Below are 22,620 nucleotides of genomic sequence, written 5' to 3' on the forward strand. Positions count from 1 at the left end.
TCTGAATTTTATTTACAAACATCTAACACCCTTTCAGAAACAGGTGATTTGCACTAAACATTTATACAAAAAACTCATATCTTAAAAAAACAATCTCAAAAGGATTTTTCATTAACATTAGCATTAAATCAGGAGGTGAAAGTGAACTGAACCAAAGGGACCATACCTATGGTTGTGGGCACTGTTAAGGATTTGTTAAACACATAAAGTAAGTGTGTTCTGGACAAGATTAGCCACTCAAAAGCAAACACAGAAGAGAACAACAACAACAAAAAAAAACACAAAACCTACCAGCCAACAAATAAAAGGTCTAGGGAGAGAGGGGTGAGTGTGGGGAGAAGGGAAACAGAGGAAGAAAACCGATCGACAGATTTAATGGACTCCCAAACAAAATCTCAGCAGGATTTTTGGTTAAAAATGACAGCTGTATCCTGAAATTTAAAAGGATCTACAATTGCAGAGACATTACTTTGCCAACAAAGGTCCACCTAGTCAAGGCTATGGTTTTTCCAGTGGTCATGTATGGATGTGAGAGTTGGACTGTGAAGAAAGCTGGGCACCGAAGAATGGATGCTTTTGAACTGTGGTGTTGGAGAAGACTCTTGAGAGTCCCTTGGACTGCAAGGAGGTCCAACGGTCCATCCTAAAGGAGATCACTCCTGGGTGTTCTTTGGAAGGCCTGATGCTAAAGCTGAAACTCCAATACTTTGGCCACCTCATGTGAAAAGTTGACTCATCTGAAAAGACCCTGATGCTAGAAGGGATTGGGGGCAGGAGGAGAAGGGGACGACAGAGGATGAGATGGCTGGATGGCATCACCAACTCGATGGACATGAGTTTGAGTGAACTCCGGGAGCTGGTGATGGACAGGGAGGCCTGGCGTGTTGTGATTCATGGGGTCACAAGGAGTGGGACATGACTGAGCAACTGAGCTGAACTGAACTGAAACTATAAAACTTCTAGATGAAAACATATGAGAAAATCATTGTGTTCCTGGGTTAGGCAAAGGTTTCCTAGATATGACAGAAGAATAATCCATAAAAGAAAAAAATTGATAAAGTGACCTCCTTTAAAATGAAAATGTTTGCTTTTCAAAAGATTGTTAAGGAAATGAAAAGATAAGACAGACTGGAAAAAATTACCTGCAGATTACATATCTGACAGAGAACTTGTGTCCAGTATATATAAGGAACTCTGGTTATTTATCTATTTTAACTCAAGTTACACTTATTTGCTGGGGACAGTTTGAATAATGAGTAAGCTACAGTGCCAGTGAAGTCGCTCAGTCGTGCCCGACTCTTTGCGATCCCATGGACTGCAGCCTCCCAGGCTCCTCCATCCATGGGATTTTCCAGGCAAGAGTACTGGAGTGGTTTGCCAGTTCCTTCTCCAAGGAACTCTGAAAACTCCTAAGAAGACAACAAACCAACCAGTTATTAAATGAGTGAGAGAAACTGTCACAGACCGGAGGAGCCTAAGGAGGCATGGGGAATAAATGTAATGGTACCCTGGATGGAAACCGGGAACAGAAAAAGGTCACTAGGAAAAAAAAGACTAATGAAATCCCAATAAAGCATGGAATTCAATTAATAATAATAATAATAATATATATTGGTTCATTTGTAAAATGCTAACAGGAATTGTGCCCAGGGTATATGGTAACTCGTCCTACCTTAGCTACATTTCTGTAAATCTAAAACTACCCTAAAAAAAGATTATTTAAATAATCCTTTTAAATGGTGAAAGATATAAATAGATAATTATAGAAAGAAAATATATGAACAGTTTATTAGTACATGAAAAGGTGTTCAACATCATTAGTCATTGGGGAAATGCAAATTAAAACCACAATAAGGTACCACAACTCACTGCCTAGGATGGCTATAAATTCAAAAGATTGACAATCTACCCAGTGCACTGGTAAGACTGTGGAGACACTGGAGCTCTCAGATATGCTGGTGGGACTGTAACAGGTACAGTCACTTTCAAAAACAGTTCAGCAGTTTCTTAAAATGTTAAACATATGCTTACCCTGCATGACCCAGCCATTGTACTCCTAGGTATCTACCCAAGAGACATATGAAAACATATGTCCACACAAAGACACAGATGTTCAGAGCGGGATTATTCATAAGAGTCAAAAACTGTAAATGAGCCAAGCATCCATCAACAGGTGAAAGGATAAATGAAACGTGGTATATTCATAATATAATGGAGTATTTCAGTTTATACTGAAAATGTGTAAACACTGATACTTGCTACAATATTGATAAGCCTCAAAAATATTATGTTAAGTGAAAGAAACCACAGATAGAAAACTACACATGATTCTGTTCATATAAAATTTCTAGAAAAGGCAAAACTGTATAAACAGGAAGTATATCAGTGGCTACCTTGGGGCTACAGGTGGCAGCTGGGATTGACTACAAACGGGTGTAAGGAAACTTTTTCAGATTATGAAAATGTTCTAAAACTGGATGGTGGTGTTGGGTGCAAAACTCTATTCATTTACTAAAAATCATTTAACTGTCACAGTGGGTGACTTTCATGACATGTAAATTATACCTCAATAAAATTGTTAAAAAAAAATCAAATCAAAACCACAATATTCTATTACCTCATACCCATTAGGCTAACTTAAAAAAAAAAAAAACTACCCCCAAAAATAAGCAGTGTGGATGAGGATGTGGAGAAATTGGAACCCTCATACTTTGCTCACGGGATTGTAAAATGGTGCAGCTACTATGGAAAACAGTATGGACAGATTCCTCAAAAATTAAACACAGAATTACCATATCATCTAGCAATCCCACCTCTGGATATATAACCCAAAGAACTGAAAGCAGGGTCTCAAAGACATATTTATACACCCATCTTCATGGCGTTAATCAGAACAGCCAAAAGGTAGAAGAAACCCAAATATCTGTTGGCAAAGGAATGAACAAACAAAATTTGGTATATACGCACAATGGAACAGTATTCAGCCTTAAAAAGGAAGGAGATCCTGACACATGTTACAACATGGATGAACCATGAGGACGTCACGCTATATGAAATAAGACAGTCACATAAAGGCAGATGGTGTATGATTCTACTTCTATGAGGTACCCAGATATCTAAGGTACTCAGATTCACAGGAACCAGAGGCTCTTGATGAAAGAGGAGTTGATGTTTAATGGATATGTTGTTTCAGATTTGCAAGTCGAGAAAGTTCTGGAGATCTGCTTCACAATAATGTAAATGTAGTTAACAGTACTGAGTCATGCACTGAAAAGTGGTTAAGATGGTAAATTTTATGTCACCTATATTTTACCATAATGAAAAAAAGAAAACTGATGGATTGTACTTGGGCAATGTTAGAGTTTAAAAACAGAGGATTTTATGGCAGTACAGTGGTAAACAGAGTGAGAAAAATCCCAAGGGATGGGTGAAACTGAGCAGGTCAAAGTCACAACCACTTATAAGTGATTATCCTCGTAGGATTAAACCTTGAGTATTGTTGTATTAAATAAAGCTATTTCTCCTTACTGCATCATAGTCAATCGCCACATTTGCTATTCATGTGACCATGCCTGTCTATCACACACACACAGGAAGTACACATATATACTCACATGTGTGGGTTTGTGAGTATATGCAAGACCTTCCGTCCCCAAAACACACACACACACACACACACACTGAGGCTCAGGCAAACACTTTATCCTATTTCCGGGACTAACTTACATGACACGTGACCCTTGGTACCAATGCTCTCTGTGCTGCCTATTTCTTCTCTGAAGAGAGATACTTCCAGGGCCAGCGACCCAAAGCCCAGAAGAGAAAGATAACCTGGGACATTTAGCCTGAAATGGAGCCAAACAGACAACACCAAAACCAGAAATGAGCGAAGCTCAAGGGGCAGAGAGAATCTGGTGTTCCTCAGCTGCTTGGCTTTCAAACTCATCCCAGCAAAATGCAAGACAGAATTAGTGTCAGATGAGCTGTGACCTGAGAACCATAGGCGCCTTCACATTCTAGGCTATCTAAATCGAATAAAACCCAGCTTTTTCTTTTCTGAAAAGGTCAAAGTAGAGAGACCTGAAATTTTAGGTGTCTGATGGCCCACTTTGGAGCAGATTACATCACCATGCCTAGATTTTTTTCCAAACCATTACAGCAAAATGCAAGACAATTAATACCAGATGAACTATGATCTAAGAGCCAAAATATAAGACTTGCATGTTGGAAACGGCTCAAAATTATAACCTCCCAAATAGGTTCAGCCTCAGGAGACGAAGATACCCAGAATGATCTGATGATATTCAAGTGAACAGAACATCAGATTCACCTAGGAATCTATAAAGCATCCTCTTGCCAGGATGCTTTTCCTCAAATAAGACTCTCCCAGCACCAAGCACAGAGCACCACTCACAATTCACATTCAGCAAATACTTGTGGAAGAAAGTGATTTCAATCTAGATCAATTTATCAATATCATAAATTCTACAGCTTATTTTGGAATATAGCAAAGGCAGTTAATAACTCTCATTGAAAAAAACCAAATTTGGCTCATTAAAAAAAGTTGTAAACACTGAAGCATTTGGTTCGGCACAGGACAGTTAGCCAGAAGCACCCCTGTCACAAAAGTCATTTCAATTCCAAATTCATCCATCATTGTAAAAGAAGTGTCAGAAATATGTGCTTAAAACTACACAACATAAATAAGAAGTTAGACTTGGTTTTTTTCATAGGGTTACAGATAGTCTTATATTATCCCTGGTCTGGTGAATTTGTACTAATCTACTTAAAGTCACTAAGAATAAGAACAAAACTGGCAGAACTCTCACATTATACTAAAATGTTTGCAAACACTGAAAGCACCAGATGTTTGATGCATAGTTGTCTAAACTTCAAAAAAAAAACCAAAAAATGGCAACAAAAAAATAAGCTATGACCGGTATATGAATACAAGGATAGATTCAATATAAGAACAGACTATGTATAGAAAATAAACATCAGAGGACAGGCTTGATTAAACCAAGGTAATGTTCGTATAGATAGTCTAAGTCACTATTAAACAGAAGAGGGGTTAAAATAGGAATTAAGAGCCATAGTGAAGTGTTATTTTAATTAAAATCTAGCAGTTTTTTTAATTGTCTAGGTTAGTTTCATTTTCATGGGGTGTGGAGAAAATTGGTTGGTTTAGCTGTTCTAAACCTGCTACATATTTATATATATATAGATAGCAAGAAACAGTAAAAAGGTAGACTGGTTTCTAGGTAACACACTTTATTCAAATGCTTTAACAGAAGACGTTACCAAATTAACCTTTACACTTGGGTGGGAAAAAAAAACCTGGACCATCAAACCAAAGAATATAATGAGCCTGCAGAAAAAAAGAAAAACAAGAAGCACAAACTGCCCTAAATTTGCAGTTTTTATCAACTCTTCTTTAAGAGTAGCAGTTGGCAATTTTTTTCTGTGCAGAGCCAGATAAAAGGTATTGTTAGGCTTGAGGGTCATCCGATTTCAGTCACAGAGACTCAGTTTTGTCACTGTAGCCTGAAAGCAGCCATAGACGATTCGTAAATGAATTAATTAGTGGGCTTCCCTGGTGGCTCAGTATAGAGAATCTGCCTGCCAATCCAGAAGGCGCAGGAGACATGGGTTCGACCCCTGGGTCAGGAGGATCCCTTGGAGAAGGAAATGGCAGCCCACTCCAGTATTCTTGCTTGGGAAATGTATGGACAGAGGAGCCTGGAGGGCTACAGTTCATGGGGTTGAAAACAGTTGGACATGATTTAACGACTAAACAACAACAACAAAATGAATTAGCATGGCTGTGTCCCAATAAAAGTTTATTTATGGACACTGAAATTTGAATTTCATATAACTTTCACAAAATATTCTTCTTTTTATTTCTCTTCAATATTCATTCAAAAATATTTTTTAAAAATTCTTAAAAAAGCATGGGCCATAAAAAAACAGATGACAGGCTAGATTTAGCCTGTGGGCTGTAGTCTGCAGACTGCTGTTTAAGACAACAGATTAGTCACAGGTTATCCAGTGGGACACCAGTCCTGCCCTTCCCTGCTGGAATTTAGAACAAACCTACCAAGCCAACATCAGAAGTCTTGCTTTCTCTCAGAAACAAATAACCACAAACTCAAATGTAATGGTGATGAACTACTAATTAAAGAAATTAGATATAAGAATTATGTGGTTAGATAATTAGATGCTAAGCATCAGCCAACTGCTTGAATTAGGCTAGCACAAAGTTTATGAGACATCAAGGACTAGAAGTTTCACAAAAATGTTCTGACCAAAAGAAACAACTAATTTCTCTCAAAGACTTAGAAGGAAACTTGCTACTGTGCTAATGATAAATAAATTGTTTGTTTGAGATTTATTTGAAAAATATTGTTTACTTAATATTCTCAACTCGCCAGAAAAGAAATACAATGGCCCCATGGAGGAAATATGCCTGACATCTAGTGGAAGTCTTGGGAACTGCAGGTATGTGACCTATGCTATTTACTGAAGGAAAAACAAACAGAAGGGGCAAGGCGTAGATGTTTAATGTCACACAGGAATTCAATGTATTTTAAACGCCTACCATGTTCCAGGCACTATTTTAGGCACTGAGAACTCAGTGAAAACAAAGACGACTGCTCCAGGCTTTGTGGAATGTACATTTCTATAACAAGACCTACTTTATTCTGAAAGTTTAGAATACAGTATTTACAGCATCCTAACCTCTTAGAGGAACCAGAGATCAAATTGTCAACATCCGCTGGATCATCGAAAAAGCAAGATAGTTCCAGAAAAACATCTATTTTTGCTTTATTGACTATGCCAAAGCCTTTGACTGTGTGGATCACAATAAACTGTGGAAAATTCTGAAAGGGATGGGAATACCAGACAACCTGACCTGCCTCTTGAGAAATCTGTATGCAGGTCAGGAAGCAACAGTTTGAACTGGACATGGAACAACAGACTGGTTCCAAATAGGAAAAGGAGTACATCAAGGCTGTATATTGTCACCCTGCTTATCTAACTTATATGCAGAGTACATCATGAGAAACGCTGGACTGGAAGAAGCACAAGCTGGAATCAAGACTGCCGGGAGAAATATCAATAACCTCAGATATGCAGATGACACCACCCTTATGGCAGAAAGTGAAGAGGAACTAAAAAGCCTCTTGATGAAGTGAAAGAGGAGAATGAAAAAGTTGGCTTAAAGTTCAACATTCAGAAAACGAAGATCATGGCATCTGGTCCCAACACTTCATGGGAAATTGATGGGGAAACAGTAGAAACAGTGTTAGACTTTATTTTTTTGGGCTCCAAAATCACTGCAGATGGTGATTGCAGCCATGAAATTAAAAGACGCTTACTCCTTGGAAGGGAAGTTATGACCAACCTAGATAGTATATTCAAAAGCAGAGACATTACTTTGCCAACAAAGGTCCATCTAATCAAGGCTATGATTTTTCCAGTAGTCATGTATGGATGTGAGAGTTGGACTGTGAAGAAGGCTGAGAGCCGAAGAATTGATGCTTTTGAACTGTGGTGTTGGAGAAGACTCTTGAGAGTCCCTTGGACTGCAAGGAGATCCACCAGTCCATCCTGAAGGAGATCAGTCCTGGGTGTTCTTTGGAAGGACTGATGCTGAAGCTGAAACTCCAATCCTTTGTCCACCTCATGCGAAGAGCTGACTAGCTGGAAAAGACTCTGATGCTGGGAGGGATTGGAGGCAGAGGAGAAGGGGACGACAGAGGATGAGATGGCTGGATGGCATCACTGACTCGATGGATGTGGGTCTGAGTGAACTCCTGGAGATGGTGATGGACAGGGAGGCCTGGCGTGCTGCGATTCATGGGGTTGCAAAGAGTTAGACATGACTGAGCGACTGAACTGAACTGAACCTCTTGGAAGCACTTTCAGACACATTATCCTTGAACAATATCCTGAGATAATTAAGATGAGTTTTGTTATCACCAGTTTACAGAAAAGTAACCCGATGTCTCTTGAGTTTTGGTGTAGTTTTCCTTCTGTCACATTGCACTGCCTCCCTTCTATTTTCCAGCCAACCTAGTTACAGCTACTCAACGTTCTTTCTTGATTCTAAACCTAACCACCGGGTTCAAATAATGGGTCGATTACCATGTTTCTACAGTAACAATTTCTTACTAGGTCAGCATGTTAGAAAACTAGGAAAGAAGAGGAGGCAAGGAGTTCCAGAGCCCCAGATTTTAGTCCCAACTCCAGCACTTGGCCATTGTGTGATGTCGGGCAGGTCACACAACCTCCCTGACTCTGTTTACTTATATGTAACAGGTTAGTGCCATATGTACTGCAAAGGTTGCTGTGAGGGTTAAATGAAGTAAAGTACATGAAAGAGGTGAACAAAGAGCTCGGAACACTGGGTGCTCAATAAATATCCAATCTTCAATCTCAAACTTGTGATCATGTGAGAATCTCTATCCTATGCCAACAATAAAACATATGCAATTAACATTAAAATAAACTTAATCTCAATTTCTGTTCCAAATTTTCACTAGAGTTTTAATTTTATTTCTCAATATTTAATGGTAAAACCTAAGTTTTTTTTTTTTTAATGTTTACAAACTTTTCTCCATCTCCATTACCACCATGACAATCCAAACCACCATCATCTCTCAGCTGGTCCATGAAAAAAAAAAACAACCTTTCAATCTGGGATAACGTGTCAAATCTCAGGGGGCCTTTGCCTACCTCTGCAGCCTTCCTCTTGCTCGCTGTTCTCCTGCTCCCCCTCTGCTGGAAATGCTCCTCCCTCTGCCTTCCATGTACCTAATCTCTATTTATCTTTTAGGCTTCACTGTAAATGTTACTCTTCACCAAACCCTTTCTTAACCTACCAACAAGATAAAGACCAGCCATAAGGGAAAGACATCCTGTTAGAGAATTACTTTATATATTAGGAATAATGTGTGATTTATACAAATGTTATTTCTCAGAGATTTCAAGGTGAGTATCAATTGTCAAAAGGAAGGCACAATTAAACTTGCAACACAGTCAACAGGAAAATAATAGGGGTGGAACAAATGGCTCTCTGTTTGAAAAAAATAAACTTAAATTCCTAGCAAAATATCTCATGGCAGCAACATCACAAAAGGAAAGAAATATAGGAATAAGAAATTTATTGACAGGTATTTTTATAATTTTGAACTGAGAACATTAATTTTAAATATAAAATGAAAGCCAGAAAACATACAGAAAAAACTTTGACCATTAAACTAAAACTTCAGTAAGACACTTTATTTTCTACTCTGAGAAGGAGAAATAGAGATACATGCATTCTAACATGCCCCCTCTCTCTTTTTCAAAAATTGTGAGCAAATAAGCATGCTATGTAAGAAACAACTATAAAGTGTGAACCTACCTGCAAAATGTTTAATTAGTGGCCAAGGGAAAGGCTCAAATATACTGGTCATCCAGTCCCTTAGATCCTATTCCCAACTCTCAATCCCCTTGGAAGACAGCATTCATTCAAACCAGGATGACTGATTAGGAGTAAAAGAAATATAAACAATCTAACTGTTTTGAAAATAATACCTACAATGTGTAAAGGACTCCTGAAGTGCAAGAAAATGGTCTTATTCTTCGTCCAAAACAAGACTCTTCTAAATTAATACAGTAAAACAATGATTAAAATAATCATGATCTTATCCAAATAAATATTTTACTGACTTTAAGCTTTTAAATGCAGGAGCTACCCTCATCCTACGTTCATGCAAAACAGCAACCTTTTCTTTTTCCTGATCACAATTATAAATGCATAGCAGCCCACCCCTCACGGTTTTCTCATCTTTTGAGTTATGTATACTTGTAACTCTTTCCTCAGGAAAAGAGGAGTTTTATGTTATAAAACTGGTTTCCTCACTGTCACTCAAACTTATTTGTATATAAAGAAAGTACTGTGTGACTCCTGCTTGCACCTTGCATAGTACCTGGAAGGTCCTCAATAAATATCTGCTAAATGAATGGAAAATTTAAATTTCAGCAAGCAGTAAGAACTGCTGTTCACAGGGGATGGGATGATTTGAGCTCTGCAGTGACCTAGATGGGAGAGAAATCTGAGAAAGAGGGGATATATACATACTTATAACTTGGAACATAATAACAATTTGATCTTACACTAAATAAATATATCTCAACAATTTGACAGAACTGAATAATAAAGATTTTTCAGACCAAAATGAGATTAAGTTAGAAATTAATAACAAAAAGGCAACTAGAAAACCCTCATATATTTGGAAATTAAGACATTCATTATACTTCTCAAAGAAGAAATCCTAACAACTTAGAAAATATTTATAACTAAACAATAAAAAATTACATAACAAAATTTGGACATTACTCAGGGAGTGTTAAGAGAAATGTATAGTCTTAAATGCTTACATTGGGGAAGGGGGGAGGACTTGAAATGAGTAAGCTAGTGTGTTAGCCACTCAGTTGTATCCGACTCTTTATGACCCTATGACCTGTAGCCTACCAGGCTTCTCTGTCCTTGGAATTCTCCAGGCAAGAATACTGGAGTGGGTGGCCATTCCCGTCTCCAGGGGATCTTCCTGAAACAGGGATGGAACCCGGGTCTCCTGCACTGCAGGCAGGTTCCTTACCATCGGAGCCCCCAGGGAAGCCCAGGAGTAAGAGAACCATACCTTAAAATAAGTTAGGAAAAGAGAAGCAAAATAAGCCCAAACAAGCTTTAACAAAAGAAATAATAAAGATACCAAATAAATGAAAAAAATTAAGTATAATACATATAACAAAAGAATAATAAAAACCAAAACATGGTCTTCTGGAAGCCTACCAGATTGGATAAACTTATGGCAAGATTTTTCAAGGAAAAAAAATAAATATGTGAGAGTAGGGATAAAAAAGATATTAGCACAAATATTGTTGATAAAATATTCTAAACTTTGTGCCAATAACTTTAAAAATTTAGATGGAATTGATAAATCCCTACATCTATAAAATGTTCCAAAATGACTCATAAAGGAATACAAAATGAAAATAGTCTTACAACTGCTTTTTAAAGTGGAATTAACTGTTAAAAAAATCTTTCCACAAAGAAGGGTTTAAGCACAGATAGCTTCACTGGTGAGTTTTACCAAAAACAAGGAGGAAATAATTCAAATCTTAAACAAGCTCTTCCAAAAAAATAAAAAAAGAGAATGCTCCTCGACTTTCTAAGATAACAAACTGGCCACATTTTATCCTAAAAACAAAACCAAAAAATCAAGAGAAATAACAGGACAACTTAACTCATAAACATAGGAAAAAATCTAAACAAAATATTAGTAAGTGAAATCTAGCAGTGTATTAAAAGGAGGGTCAACTTATGTTTAATCCAGGAATGCAGGGTTCTTTTAAAAAATTAATGTAATTCACTATATTAATAGAATAAAGAAACTCAGGCTATCATATTAATACAGAAAGTCTTTGATAAAATTTGACATCTTTCATGACAAAAAGAAAGCACTCTTAGCAAAATAGGAATAAAAGGGAACCGCTTTTATCTGATAAACAGCTTCTACAAAAAACCTACATCAAAGAACATACTAAAATGAATGCTGAAAGCACTAGCTTTGGTATTACTAATAATGCAAGAATGCCTATCAAACCACTTCTATACAATATTGCACTAGAGGCACTAGCCAGCACAATAAAACGAAAAGAAAAAAGTATGATTATATTTGAAAGTATAAAGAATGAGAGGGAAGCAAAAATGCAATCATTATTTGCAGGTGATATAATTATTTATAGAAAAATCCAAAAGAATCTGAGTACAAATTGCTAGAATTACAAGCAAGTTATGCAAGATGACTATCCAGCGGATTAAAACACAAAAGCAATGTGTGTTTCCATATACCAGCAACAGACTGTTAAGAAACATAATTCAAAAAAGATACCATGTGCATGACTGTACACATTTGCCAAAAACCACTGAATTGTACACTTAAAGTGGGAGCATTTTATTGCATCTAAATTATATCTCAAAATAACTGTAGGAAAAAAAGGCACCATTTGCAACAGCAACAACAAGTGCAAAGTACACACGAATTAAACATATACAAGACCTTTCTGAGGAAAAATCATACAGCTTTACTAAATGGCACAAAAGGATATTCAAATAAGTAGGAAGACATAATGCATTCATGGAATGGAAGACAATATTGTAAAGATGTCTGTTCTCCCAAATTTGATCTTCAGAGTCAATAAATCTCTGATCAAAATTTTACGAGGGACTCAATAAGCTGATTCTCAAATTTATATGAAAGAGCAAAGGGCAAAGAATAGACAAGACATCCCTAAAAAAAGAAGATGACTTAATCCCTTACAGTAATTAAGACAGCATGATATTGGCATAGTGATAGACATTTCGACCAAAGGAACAGAATAAAGAGCCCAGAAATCAGATGTACGTGTTTGGAAACTTCATTTATGACAATGATGGCATTGTAGTTAAGCGGGGAAATAATAGATTATCCAACAAATGGCCTTGAGACAAGTTATTCAAATGCAGAGAAAGAGAATTGGATATTCGACATCGCACTACACACTAAAAATCTGTTCCAGATGAATTAAAGACATATATAAAAGGGACATCTTTAAAACTTAAAAAGAGAGAAAAAAATCACTACAATGTTGGAGCAGGCAAGATTTTTTTTTTTAATTCAAATAAAAAACACTAACCTAAAAGAGAAAAGGTTAATAAATTTAATTAAACAATGGATTACACACAATAGGTAAAATCCACTATGAAACACAGTGGGAGGAAAGTGTATTTTTTCCCACAGGAAGTAGAAAACAATGGAACATTGAAGGAAAAACCACCACAAAAACAGTACAAGAAAGTCAGTCCAGCTATAAAGCCAAGAGGCAACCTTTCGAGCAATCCATGGTAAGAAAGAGGATCCCACTGAACTCCAACGAGAACGGCACCGGGACTGTGACACTGGAACTGAACAAAAGGTACCCAGAATGACAGCACCCAGCTCAACTTTGTCATGAATGGAATTAACCAAAAGTGCTGTTATTTGGCTTTCAACTTTTAGACTGAGCCCTTAATAAATCTCAGAAGACTTAGTCATGATCACAGGAGAGAACAGAACTATTACTAGCTTTCACAATACAAGAGTAATGGCATAGATGATAGAAGTTAGGAGGCAAAAGAAGGGAGAAGTGGACAGAAGTTACATAGTGGAAGTCAAAAGAAGTTATAAGAAATAGAAGTTTAAGAGTTACATTCAAGATTACAATGGTAAATAATTTTTTAAATGGTGATAGAATAATGAAAAGCTGGAATGGGGTTGATATGCAGAGCTATAAATGAGGTTGGTCCTCTATACCACAGAAGGAATTCAACATGTCCAAAATGGATAAGCCAAGAAATGGTGCTCTGAATACATTATTTAGCGATATGGAGGTATCCATTAGGACTCGTACTGGTCCGTGGCCTGTGAGGAACTGGGCTGCGTGGCAGGTGAGCCTGCAAAGCTTCATCTGTATTTACAGCCGCTCCGCATCTCTTGCCTTACATCCTGAGCTCCCTCCTGCCAGGTCAGCAGCAGCATTAGATTCTCATAGGAGCACAAACCCTACGTGAACTGTGCATGTGAGGGATCTGAGTGCAGGAAAATAAGATCAGGGCTCCCATTAACTCCGAATGATGGTGAGCTGTGTAATTATTTCATTATGTATCACAATGCAATAATAATAGAAATAAAGTTCACAATAAATGTAATGCACATGAATCATTTCAAAACCATGCCCACCCCACCCTCCACCTCTTCCCATGGAAAAATGGTCTTCCATGAAACTGGTCCCTGTACAGTCTGTGTTTTCTAATTTTCTCTCAATACGAGAAGAACAAGGAGGTTGATTTTCATTTTCATGGTGTCTAAATTAACTTTAAAATCTCAGTGGTCATTAATTGTTATAGAGAAAAGATCCCTACTGCTGAAAAGAACACAAATAACAAAAGGCGCCCTTGTTAAACCCAGTATAATAATTGCTCGTAATCTGTTAATTTTCTGATGGAGATTCCTATATTACTTAGGCTTCAGGGCTCAGGAGCTAGGTTTCCATGTAGATATTATGGTGATTTAAGGTGCTGAAAGCCTGAAGTATTAAGATCCCCAAAAGTAAAGTAAAAAACACAAGGTTAAACATTCATGTTAGCTGTAGTCAGTTCTGAGCCAAAAGAATTCAGCAAGGTATCCATTTCAGTACAATGCACATCTTGCTCCAGGTATATACTTACACTATATTTGCAAGGTCAAGTGGTTTCTCTGGTTGCTCAGGAAAAACAGGATGCGGGGGTTCTCTGGTGGGTACACACCCCAAGGATTTACTAATTGCATGGCTCAGCTTCTTTGCAGGGGATTTCTGTGTCAAAGCAGAAAATAAGGAAATAGGAATTGAATTTTCAAAAGAACAAGAAAGAATGTTAACTTAATGACAAGAGCTGTTGAAAATATCTTTTCAAATACATGCTAATCTGCATTATGGTGAACGCTAGAGAGCCTTGCAGAAAGGAATCTACAGCTGTTCCAAGGCCATTTGTGGCCCTTCGTTTCTGACTCCCTCATTTCCACTACGCAGTCACACTACCCTGTTAGTGTCAATGTTCCTTTTGAATATGTCTATGTGCCCTTTGCAGGAACTGCCTCTTTTGTTGCTTCTGGATTATTCTGGTAAGATGCTCTAGTTAATTCCCTGGTCAGAGTCAGAAATTTTTGCTGGGCTAAAATACTAAAAGGTTATAGGAATGCTGAGCTCATAACTCTTGAATGTTAGCAAGTTAACTGACCAACCCACATCCCCAGAGATACTAAGAGATTATCCTGCAAATGAACGTGAAACAGAATATTTGGTGTTAAGGGGCTGGCCGTGGATACAGACACAAGTTGAGTGCAATCAGCATCAGATCCGTGACTCTAAATCATGACATGCCGAAGGTACAGAAATAAGTTGGCATGCTAATACATTTCTTGGGAAGGCAGAGCAATACACAGCCAATCCGAAGACTAGCAGGCCTAAGGTGTGATAGTAAATACAAACAAGAGTAAACAATGTGCCACGACTAAGGTATGTAGAATACGAAACCCACATTTAAAGGAAGCTCTTTATAAACTTACTTTATTGTCCACTCAATTCCCTTTAACTAACATTGTCGTCTGAGATTTTCCTGGCAGGATACTAGTTCATTCTTCTGCCTCTGCAGTGTGTCACCGTATGCGCCACTTTAACTGGAGAACAGAATTTGTTTGCAGCTGTGTTTCATCAGCAGCACATCTCCACTTAATTTAATAGCCCGCCTGCATTATTTTTATTTATTTATTTAGCCACACTGTACAGCCTGCAGGATCTTAGTTTCCTGAACAAGGATCAAACTGCCCTTGGCAGTGAAAGTGCAAGAGTCCTGAACCACAGACTACCAGGGAATTCCCAGCCTGCGTGTATTTTTACACGCACGCGTGTGTGCTATGTCGCTTCAGTCGTGTCTGACTCTTTGCAACCCCATGGACTGTAGCCCGTCAGGCTCCTCTGTCCATGGGATTCTCCACGCAAGAATACTAGAGTGGGTATTGCCATGCCCTCCTCCAGGGGATCTTCCTGATTCTTTTCTGCTGAGTCACCTTGGGAGCCGGTATTTTAACATAAAATAAGCCAAAATCTATTTACCTTTAAGAATATATAGGGAAAGTTACTTAATACCTTGTTTATAAGAGACTCCTTGAGCCTCCTTGAACACATTAAATTCTGGGGGAAAAATCTATATGTAATCAAATTTCCTGAAAATTATATGAAGTTAAACCAAGCAGAAATTTTGAACTACCCCACAACCGCTCTCTCTGCCCAGTAAGTAGCTATACGTATCCTGACTTTCCCTTTTCAGCTCCATCTGTTACACTGCCCCAGACATCATGTAGTCTTCTGCTTGAAACCTTTCGAAGGCTAACAGTCATTTATAAACTAAGATATCAAGACACGCCACCCTATTCCCACACAGGCGCTTTCATATCTGGCTCCACTCTCTGTCCTCACCTTTCACCCCACATCAGCATGAACAAGCTGCTCGTTAATCTGTGCCTTGGCCTGCGCCTTCCTGAGATCTCCCTTTCCCAATCTATCTTGTTGTAAATTTTCCGCTCATTTCTCAAGACTGCTTGTTTGCAAGTCTTCCTTTCTCTCTGAAGACCTCGCTCACTGCACCCTAAATCAGAGCCCACTCTTCCAAGTTACCCACTTGACAAGTACACATTTCCACTGTTGCACTCTTCCAATACTACACTGTACTTGCCTATCTGCTAGGCTAGTGCTTTTGAAGGGTAGGATCTACATTTTATTTATCTGTGTATTTCCAGAACCCGACCTACAACAGAAGATGTTAATTTGAATAAATTATTTGCTTAGATGAATTTTCTAGATTGCTTTTTCCTGACTAAACCACAGAAGCTTAATTTTTTTTTTTAAGTTATGATATGAGTAGGGGACCATCAGAAGACACCAGAGATATCTTAACTCACCTTTACAACTAAACACTACGCCTGTAATCCATGGATTTATTCTGTGATTTTTTTCTACATCTGAGAACACCCTGGGCCATTAATTCATGCACTCTATGTGAGATGGGGTATCACATAGACTATGTTAGTTGCACCCTGAGTAATATCAGCCATGAAATCACAGGTTTCATGTGTCTATTTTACAATAAACATTAAAATAAGACTGTTAAAATGAAAAATGTTTCCCTTCCCACCACTTAATATTCTCTAGCAGCATGCTTGTTGTGCTTTCAAAAACAGTGCTCCAAGTCAAGGTTTAAGGTTAGATCCCAGTTCAAGTCTCAAAAATATAGATAGAAAGATTAAATCAATACAGCAAAGCCAATTCCAGAGTACATCAAGAGATCCTTGATGTGTATGGGAAGGAGAAAAAGACTGGAAATATATATATATATATATACACATATATATATATACATATTAAAAAGCAAAGATATCACTGTCAACAAAGGTCTGTTTAGTCAAAGCTATGGTTTTTCCAATAGCCATGTATGGATGTGAGAGCTGGACCATAAAGACTAAGCACCAAACGCTTTCAAACTGTGGTGCTGGAGAAGACTCTTAAGAGTCCCTTGGACAGCATGGAGATCAAATCAGTCAACCCTAAAGGAAATCAACCCTGGATATTCATTGGAAAGACTGATGCTGAAGCTGAAACTCCAATACTTTGGTTACCTGATGTGAAGAGCCAACTCATCAGAAAAGACCTTGATGCCGGGAAAGATTGAGGGCAGAAGGAGAAGGGGGAGACAGAGAATATAGTTGGATGGCATCACCAATTCAATGGACATGAATTCGAGCAAACTCCGGGAGATGGTGGGTGTGTGCGCTCAGTTGCTCGGTCGTGTCCGCCTCTTTGCGACCCCATGGACTGCAGCCTGCCAGGCTCCTCTGTCCATGAGATTCTCCAGGCAAGAATACTAGAGTAGGTTGCCATTTCCTACTCCAGGGGATCTTCCCAACCCAGGGATTGAACTCATATCTCAGGTGTCTCCTGCATTGGCAAGTGGATTCTTCACCACTGTACCACCTGGGAAGGCCAACACTTTCAATTAAATTGTAAATTAAGGTAAGCAAATGACTTCCTTAAAAATATCTTAAACAGTGAACTATAATATGGCCATGAAGTGATTTCACTGTGGAGTCTGATTAGGAAACCAAGATTTACAAAGCCTGTGAGCAAAAGTTTGAAAACTTGGAGAAATAAAAGTTTGAAAACTACCATTACTATAATTGCCAAGACAGAGGCATTACCTCTTCTGACTACTTGGCCCCTAGTACAATGCCCAGGACTTGGCAGTCAGTCACTAAATATTTACAGAAGTACAGGGAGTGAGGGAGGAGGAAAAGCAATCCCAGTGTAGGGACTGGTGACCCCCACACTTCATTTAAGCTCCAGGCCCGAGAAGTTCCGACAGTTTTTTATACCTTTCCTCTCAGTTGAACCCTAACACTGATATAGGGGGAGGCCTTAACCTAGAAAATTAAATCTCCTCCAAACACTCCTAGGTGATGCTTTTCAATCTTTGTGCATTTTCAATACCTGAATCCACTTTACCTAATTTCAAAACATTTCCCATCATCTCTTAAAAATGTTACTGGTTACATTTTTAAAAAATACATCAAAACCATATACAATGGCTGTGTATGCTCTAAAATGTGAAATACCCATCTACCCCCTATCTTACAGTCTGAGAAACAGACCATTACCATCACTTGGAAGCCTGGCTGTAAGCCCTCATCTAAGACAGCCCATTCCCACCACATCTGCTCCTTTCTTGGTCATCAATATCCTGGATTCTGTACTGTTTGCTTGATTTTACTATTCCAGCAATTGTGTATTATAAAAAATGCGTGATTTATTTAATACATGCTTAAAAACTTATATAGGCTTACATATATATTTTTATGCAATTTCTTTTACTCAAAAATTATGTTACAATTGATCTGTAATTCACTCTCTTTTTTAACTGTTCGATTGTACTTCTTTGCTCAATTACATCATAATCTATACAGCCATTCCAGCACTGATGAACATTTGGGTTGTTTCATTTTTTTCCCTCTCCGTCAAAATGCTGCTATAAAACTTTCTTGTCCATGTCTCCTGGCGACCATGTAAAAGAATTTCCTAAGAGTTATTCCTAAGAATTATTGGGTCATAAGTTATACACATTCAATTTTACTTGGCACTGCCAACTTGCTTTTATAAAGTGGTTACACTAATTTCCTCTCCCATCAGCTGTGTAAGAGATTCTCTCTACATTAATGTCAACCCTTGTTACAGTTAGACATTCTAACATTCACCAATCTGGTAGGTGATAAATGTTATTGTGGTTTTAATTCGCAATTCCTTATTGCTAGAAAGACTGGGCATCTTTTCCCGTGTTTATGAGCCGCTGTGGTTCTTCGTCTGTGAAATGCTTGTTCCTAGTGTTTCACTTACTGATTTGTAAGAGTCTCTCTTACTGATTTCTAAGAGTTTTTTATATATTTTGCATTTTAACCTTACAGAAGGTATATCTTACGACTTTCATGCTAAGGTCTTTTTCATTCTGTTGTTTTTGATGATTGGTCATCTTAAAATATATAGCAGCCCCAATTTATTGATTTTTCTTTCATACTTTGTGCCTTTGTATTTTATGAAATATGCCCCTCCCTGAGGTCATAAAGGTATCCTGCCAAGCGTCTTCATTATTTTATAGTTTTTATCTTTCATTTTTAGATTTGAATCTTCTTAGAACTGATTTTTTTATCTGTATAAGGAAATAATCCAATATGGATAATCAATTGCCTCAGGATCATTTAATAAACAACCCATTCTTCTCTTAGAAGACAGACACTCTATTTCTGAACCTATACCAGTCTCAAGATAATTTAGCAGTTACGGCTTCCACTTATCTTTTCATGTAGTACCAGTGCCTCAAACTTTCATTCCTCATTAGGAGAGTCTTCATTTTTCTTGACCCTTCACACTTCCACTTAAATTTTACCATCAGTCATTTACCACACACATACACAAAAAAAACCCTGCTGGGATTCTGATGGAAACTGATTGAATATATAGACATTTCTGGGGAAAACTGACATCCTCACATACTGACCATTCCTTTCTGTGAACGGCTTGTGTTATCTTAGTTCCCCAACCAGGGATTGAACCTGGGCCCTCAGCAATGAGAACAGAGTCCTAATCACTGGATCGCCAGCAAACACCCATAAGCCTTTTAAAATTTCTTCCAATAAAGTTATAGATTTTTGCTCACAAAGGATGTATGTTATCTGTTATTTATTTCCAGTTACAGAAAGATTTTTGCATATAGCAATCTTGCTCTATTTTTTAAAAATTTGGTAAAACATACATAAAATTTACCATCTTGACCATTTTTAAATATACAGTTAAACAGTGTTAAGTATACTGGTCATTTATAAATCATCTTTGGAGAAATATCTATTCAGTTCCTTTGCCCATTTTTTAATGGGTTGTTTGCTCTATTTTTTGTTCTTAAGTTATAGGAGTTCTTTATATAATCTGGATATGAGCCCCTTATCAAATATATCATATGCAAATATCTCCTCCCTTACTATAGTTTCCCTTTTTACTATGTTGATGTATCCTCTGATACACAGGAGTTTTTAATTCTGATGTAGTCTGATTTATCTATTTTTACTTTTATTGTCCCTGCTCTATTCTAATGATTTATTTGGAGATTCTTTCAGTCTTTCTGTATTGACAGTCACCATTAAATATCAGTAACTTGTTTCCTTTCAATTAAAATGCCTTTTATCTGTTTTCCTTGTTTTCTAGGCTGCTTAGGACCTCTAAGAAAATGTTGAATAGAAGTAATAGCAAGCCTCCTTGTTTTTTTCAATCTTAAAACAAATACTCTTGGTATTTCATCAGTAAATGCAATGGATACTATGTTTTTATAAATATACTATATTAGGTTAAGGGAATTCTTCTGCCCCTAAATTACTAAGGTACAATGTCTGTAAATGTTTAAATTATTAATGAATATGGGATCTTAATAACTACTTATTGATTATACAGATTTAACCCATCAGTCTATGAATACGATTAAGTTATAATAATCTATCTCTTGTTGTTTACTTGCTCAGTCATCTCTTTTGAGACCCTATGGGCTGCAGCCTGCCAGTCTCCTCTGCAGTGAGTTGCCATTTCCTGCCACTTCCTGCTCCAGGGGATCTTCCCAGTGCAGGGACTGAACCCACATCTCTTTCTTGGCAGGCAGATTCTTTGCCACTGAGCCACCTGGGAAGCCCATCTTTGCATGTTGGAATAAAACAAGAGTGGTCATGATCTTTTGGATACACTACAGAGCTAAGTTTCCTATTTTGCTTAGGCTTTCATTTGCGTTCATTAGGACAGCCTGTAATTTTCCTTTTTTGTCCTCATAACATTTTGGTACCAAGGTAATTCTAGCCTTAAAAATGAAATCAGAAGGCTCATTTTTTTTTTCCTAGACTTTGGGAAATTTTTATAACACTGAATTCCTTTCTTTGAATTCCTTTCTTTCAAAGTTGAAAATTAGGTAAAGTTGTTCAGGCCTGGTTGTTTCTTTTATATAAATATTTTAAGCTACTAATTCAAATTCTTTAATGATTATACTAATATTTACAGTTTTTATTCTATCTTGACTCAGTTTTAGAAAGCAAGATTGTTTAGCAGTTGCATATTCATTCTGTTGTATATATATAGCTATTGATTTCATCTGTTTATCTTTTGTAAACTTTACCTCTGGTGAAGATTTTTTTTACTGTAATAAAACATACACAACATAAAATACAGCATTTTAATCTCTCATGAAATGAAATCTATGAGATCTATTTTGCCCTGAAATCTATTTTCTGAGGTTAATAAAGTTTCACCATGTTTCTCTGGTGAGTTCTTAGCTTGGTGTGTCTTTTTTTTCCTTCTTTCTTACCTTAGTAAGATATATAGACATATCTTAGATATATAGACATACAGCACTGTATAACTTTAAGATGCAGAGTATAATGATTTGACTTACATACATCATGAATTGATTATCACAATGAGTTTAGTGAACATTTATCACCTCATATAGATACAAAATAAAAGAAAATGTTTTTTTCCTTGTAATGTGAATGTATAGCAGTTACTCTCTTAACAACTTTCATATATAACATATAGCAGTGTTAATTTTCTGCTTTTTTTATCCTTAACTTTCAACTTTGTGTATATATTTTTTATATTTTTGCTGTTTCTTATAAATAGCATACAGCCAAATTTTTTAAAAATATCCACTTGACAATCGTTGCTTTTTATCTGAAAATTTTAGTTAGTTCACCGATTACTAATATATTTGGATTTGTTTCTATAGCTTGTTATTATTTTAGTTTCTTCCTTTTATTTTTTCCTTAACTACTTTTTAGGCTTTATCTTTCTCATTTTGTTTTCCTCTTTTGGGCAATTATATACTCTCTGAGCAGACTCTTCTGGTGGTTGCTTTTTTTCTTTGTCTGAAAGGAAGTAATGTTTAATGAGAATTTAGTGTCATGTTATCTAAGAGGGGCTTTGCACACATTCAGAGGCTCATTTAACCTTCCCAATGTTTTATGAATTAGATATTAACAGTCTCAATATCATAAGTACAGAAACTATAGTTCATATAAATAGGCCTGTCTTAATTTTTTCACAGTACAACACAGCCCTCTGCCAAGTAAACTTAAGAGAACATACAAGGGATCAGAGAGATCACCCGGGGCAGTGAGACCTCCTTGCAAAAAGTCAGAAACAGACTGGAGATGCAAGTACTACACTGGGGATCGTGAAGGGGGCACTTGGCTGAGTCGGGGTGGGGACACCTCCAACTGAGGGCAGCTGCAAGGGTATAGATAACTGTGGACCAGGCTCTAAGATATTCTGAAATTTTTTTGAGCTCAGATGACTATACTCTCAACCAGCCTCAAGCTAATTTCTTGCACAGCACAGTCTTCACCTCAGGGTACTTGACTACAGACCCTGACACTTGGG

General features: G+C 37.3%; 1 protein-coding gene across 17 annotated transcripts in view; it reads right to left on the minus strand.

Moving 5' to 3' along the window:
* Nucleotides 1-22,620, minus strand: part of DTNB (dystrobrevin beta) — a 241,823-nt gene that overhangs the window by 104,625 nt on the left and 114,578 nt on the right. For all 17 annotated transcript variants that reach the window (XM_027966577.2, XM_027966572.2, XM_027966578.2 and 14 more), the window contains exon 9: nt 14,300-14,424. In XM_027966577.2, coding sequence (XP_027822378.1) covers nt 14,300-14,424 — 125 coding nt within the window. The remainder of the gene's footprint in view (nt 1-14,299; nt 14,425-22,620) is intronic.

The sequence above is a fragment of the Ovis aries genome, chromosome 3, assembly GCF_016772045.2.
Source record: "Ovis aries strain OAR_USU_Benz2616 breed Rambouillet chromosome 3, ARS-UI_Ramb_v3.0, whole genome shotgun sequence".
Classification (NCBI taxonomy): domain Eukaryota; kingdom Metazoa; phylum Chordata; class Mammalia; order Artiodactyla; family Bovidae; genus Ovis; species Ovis aries.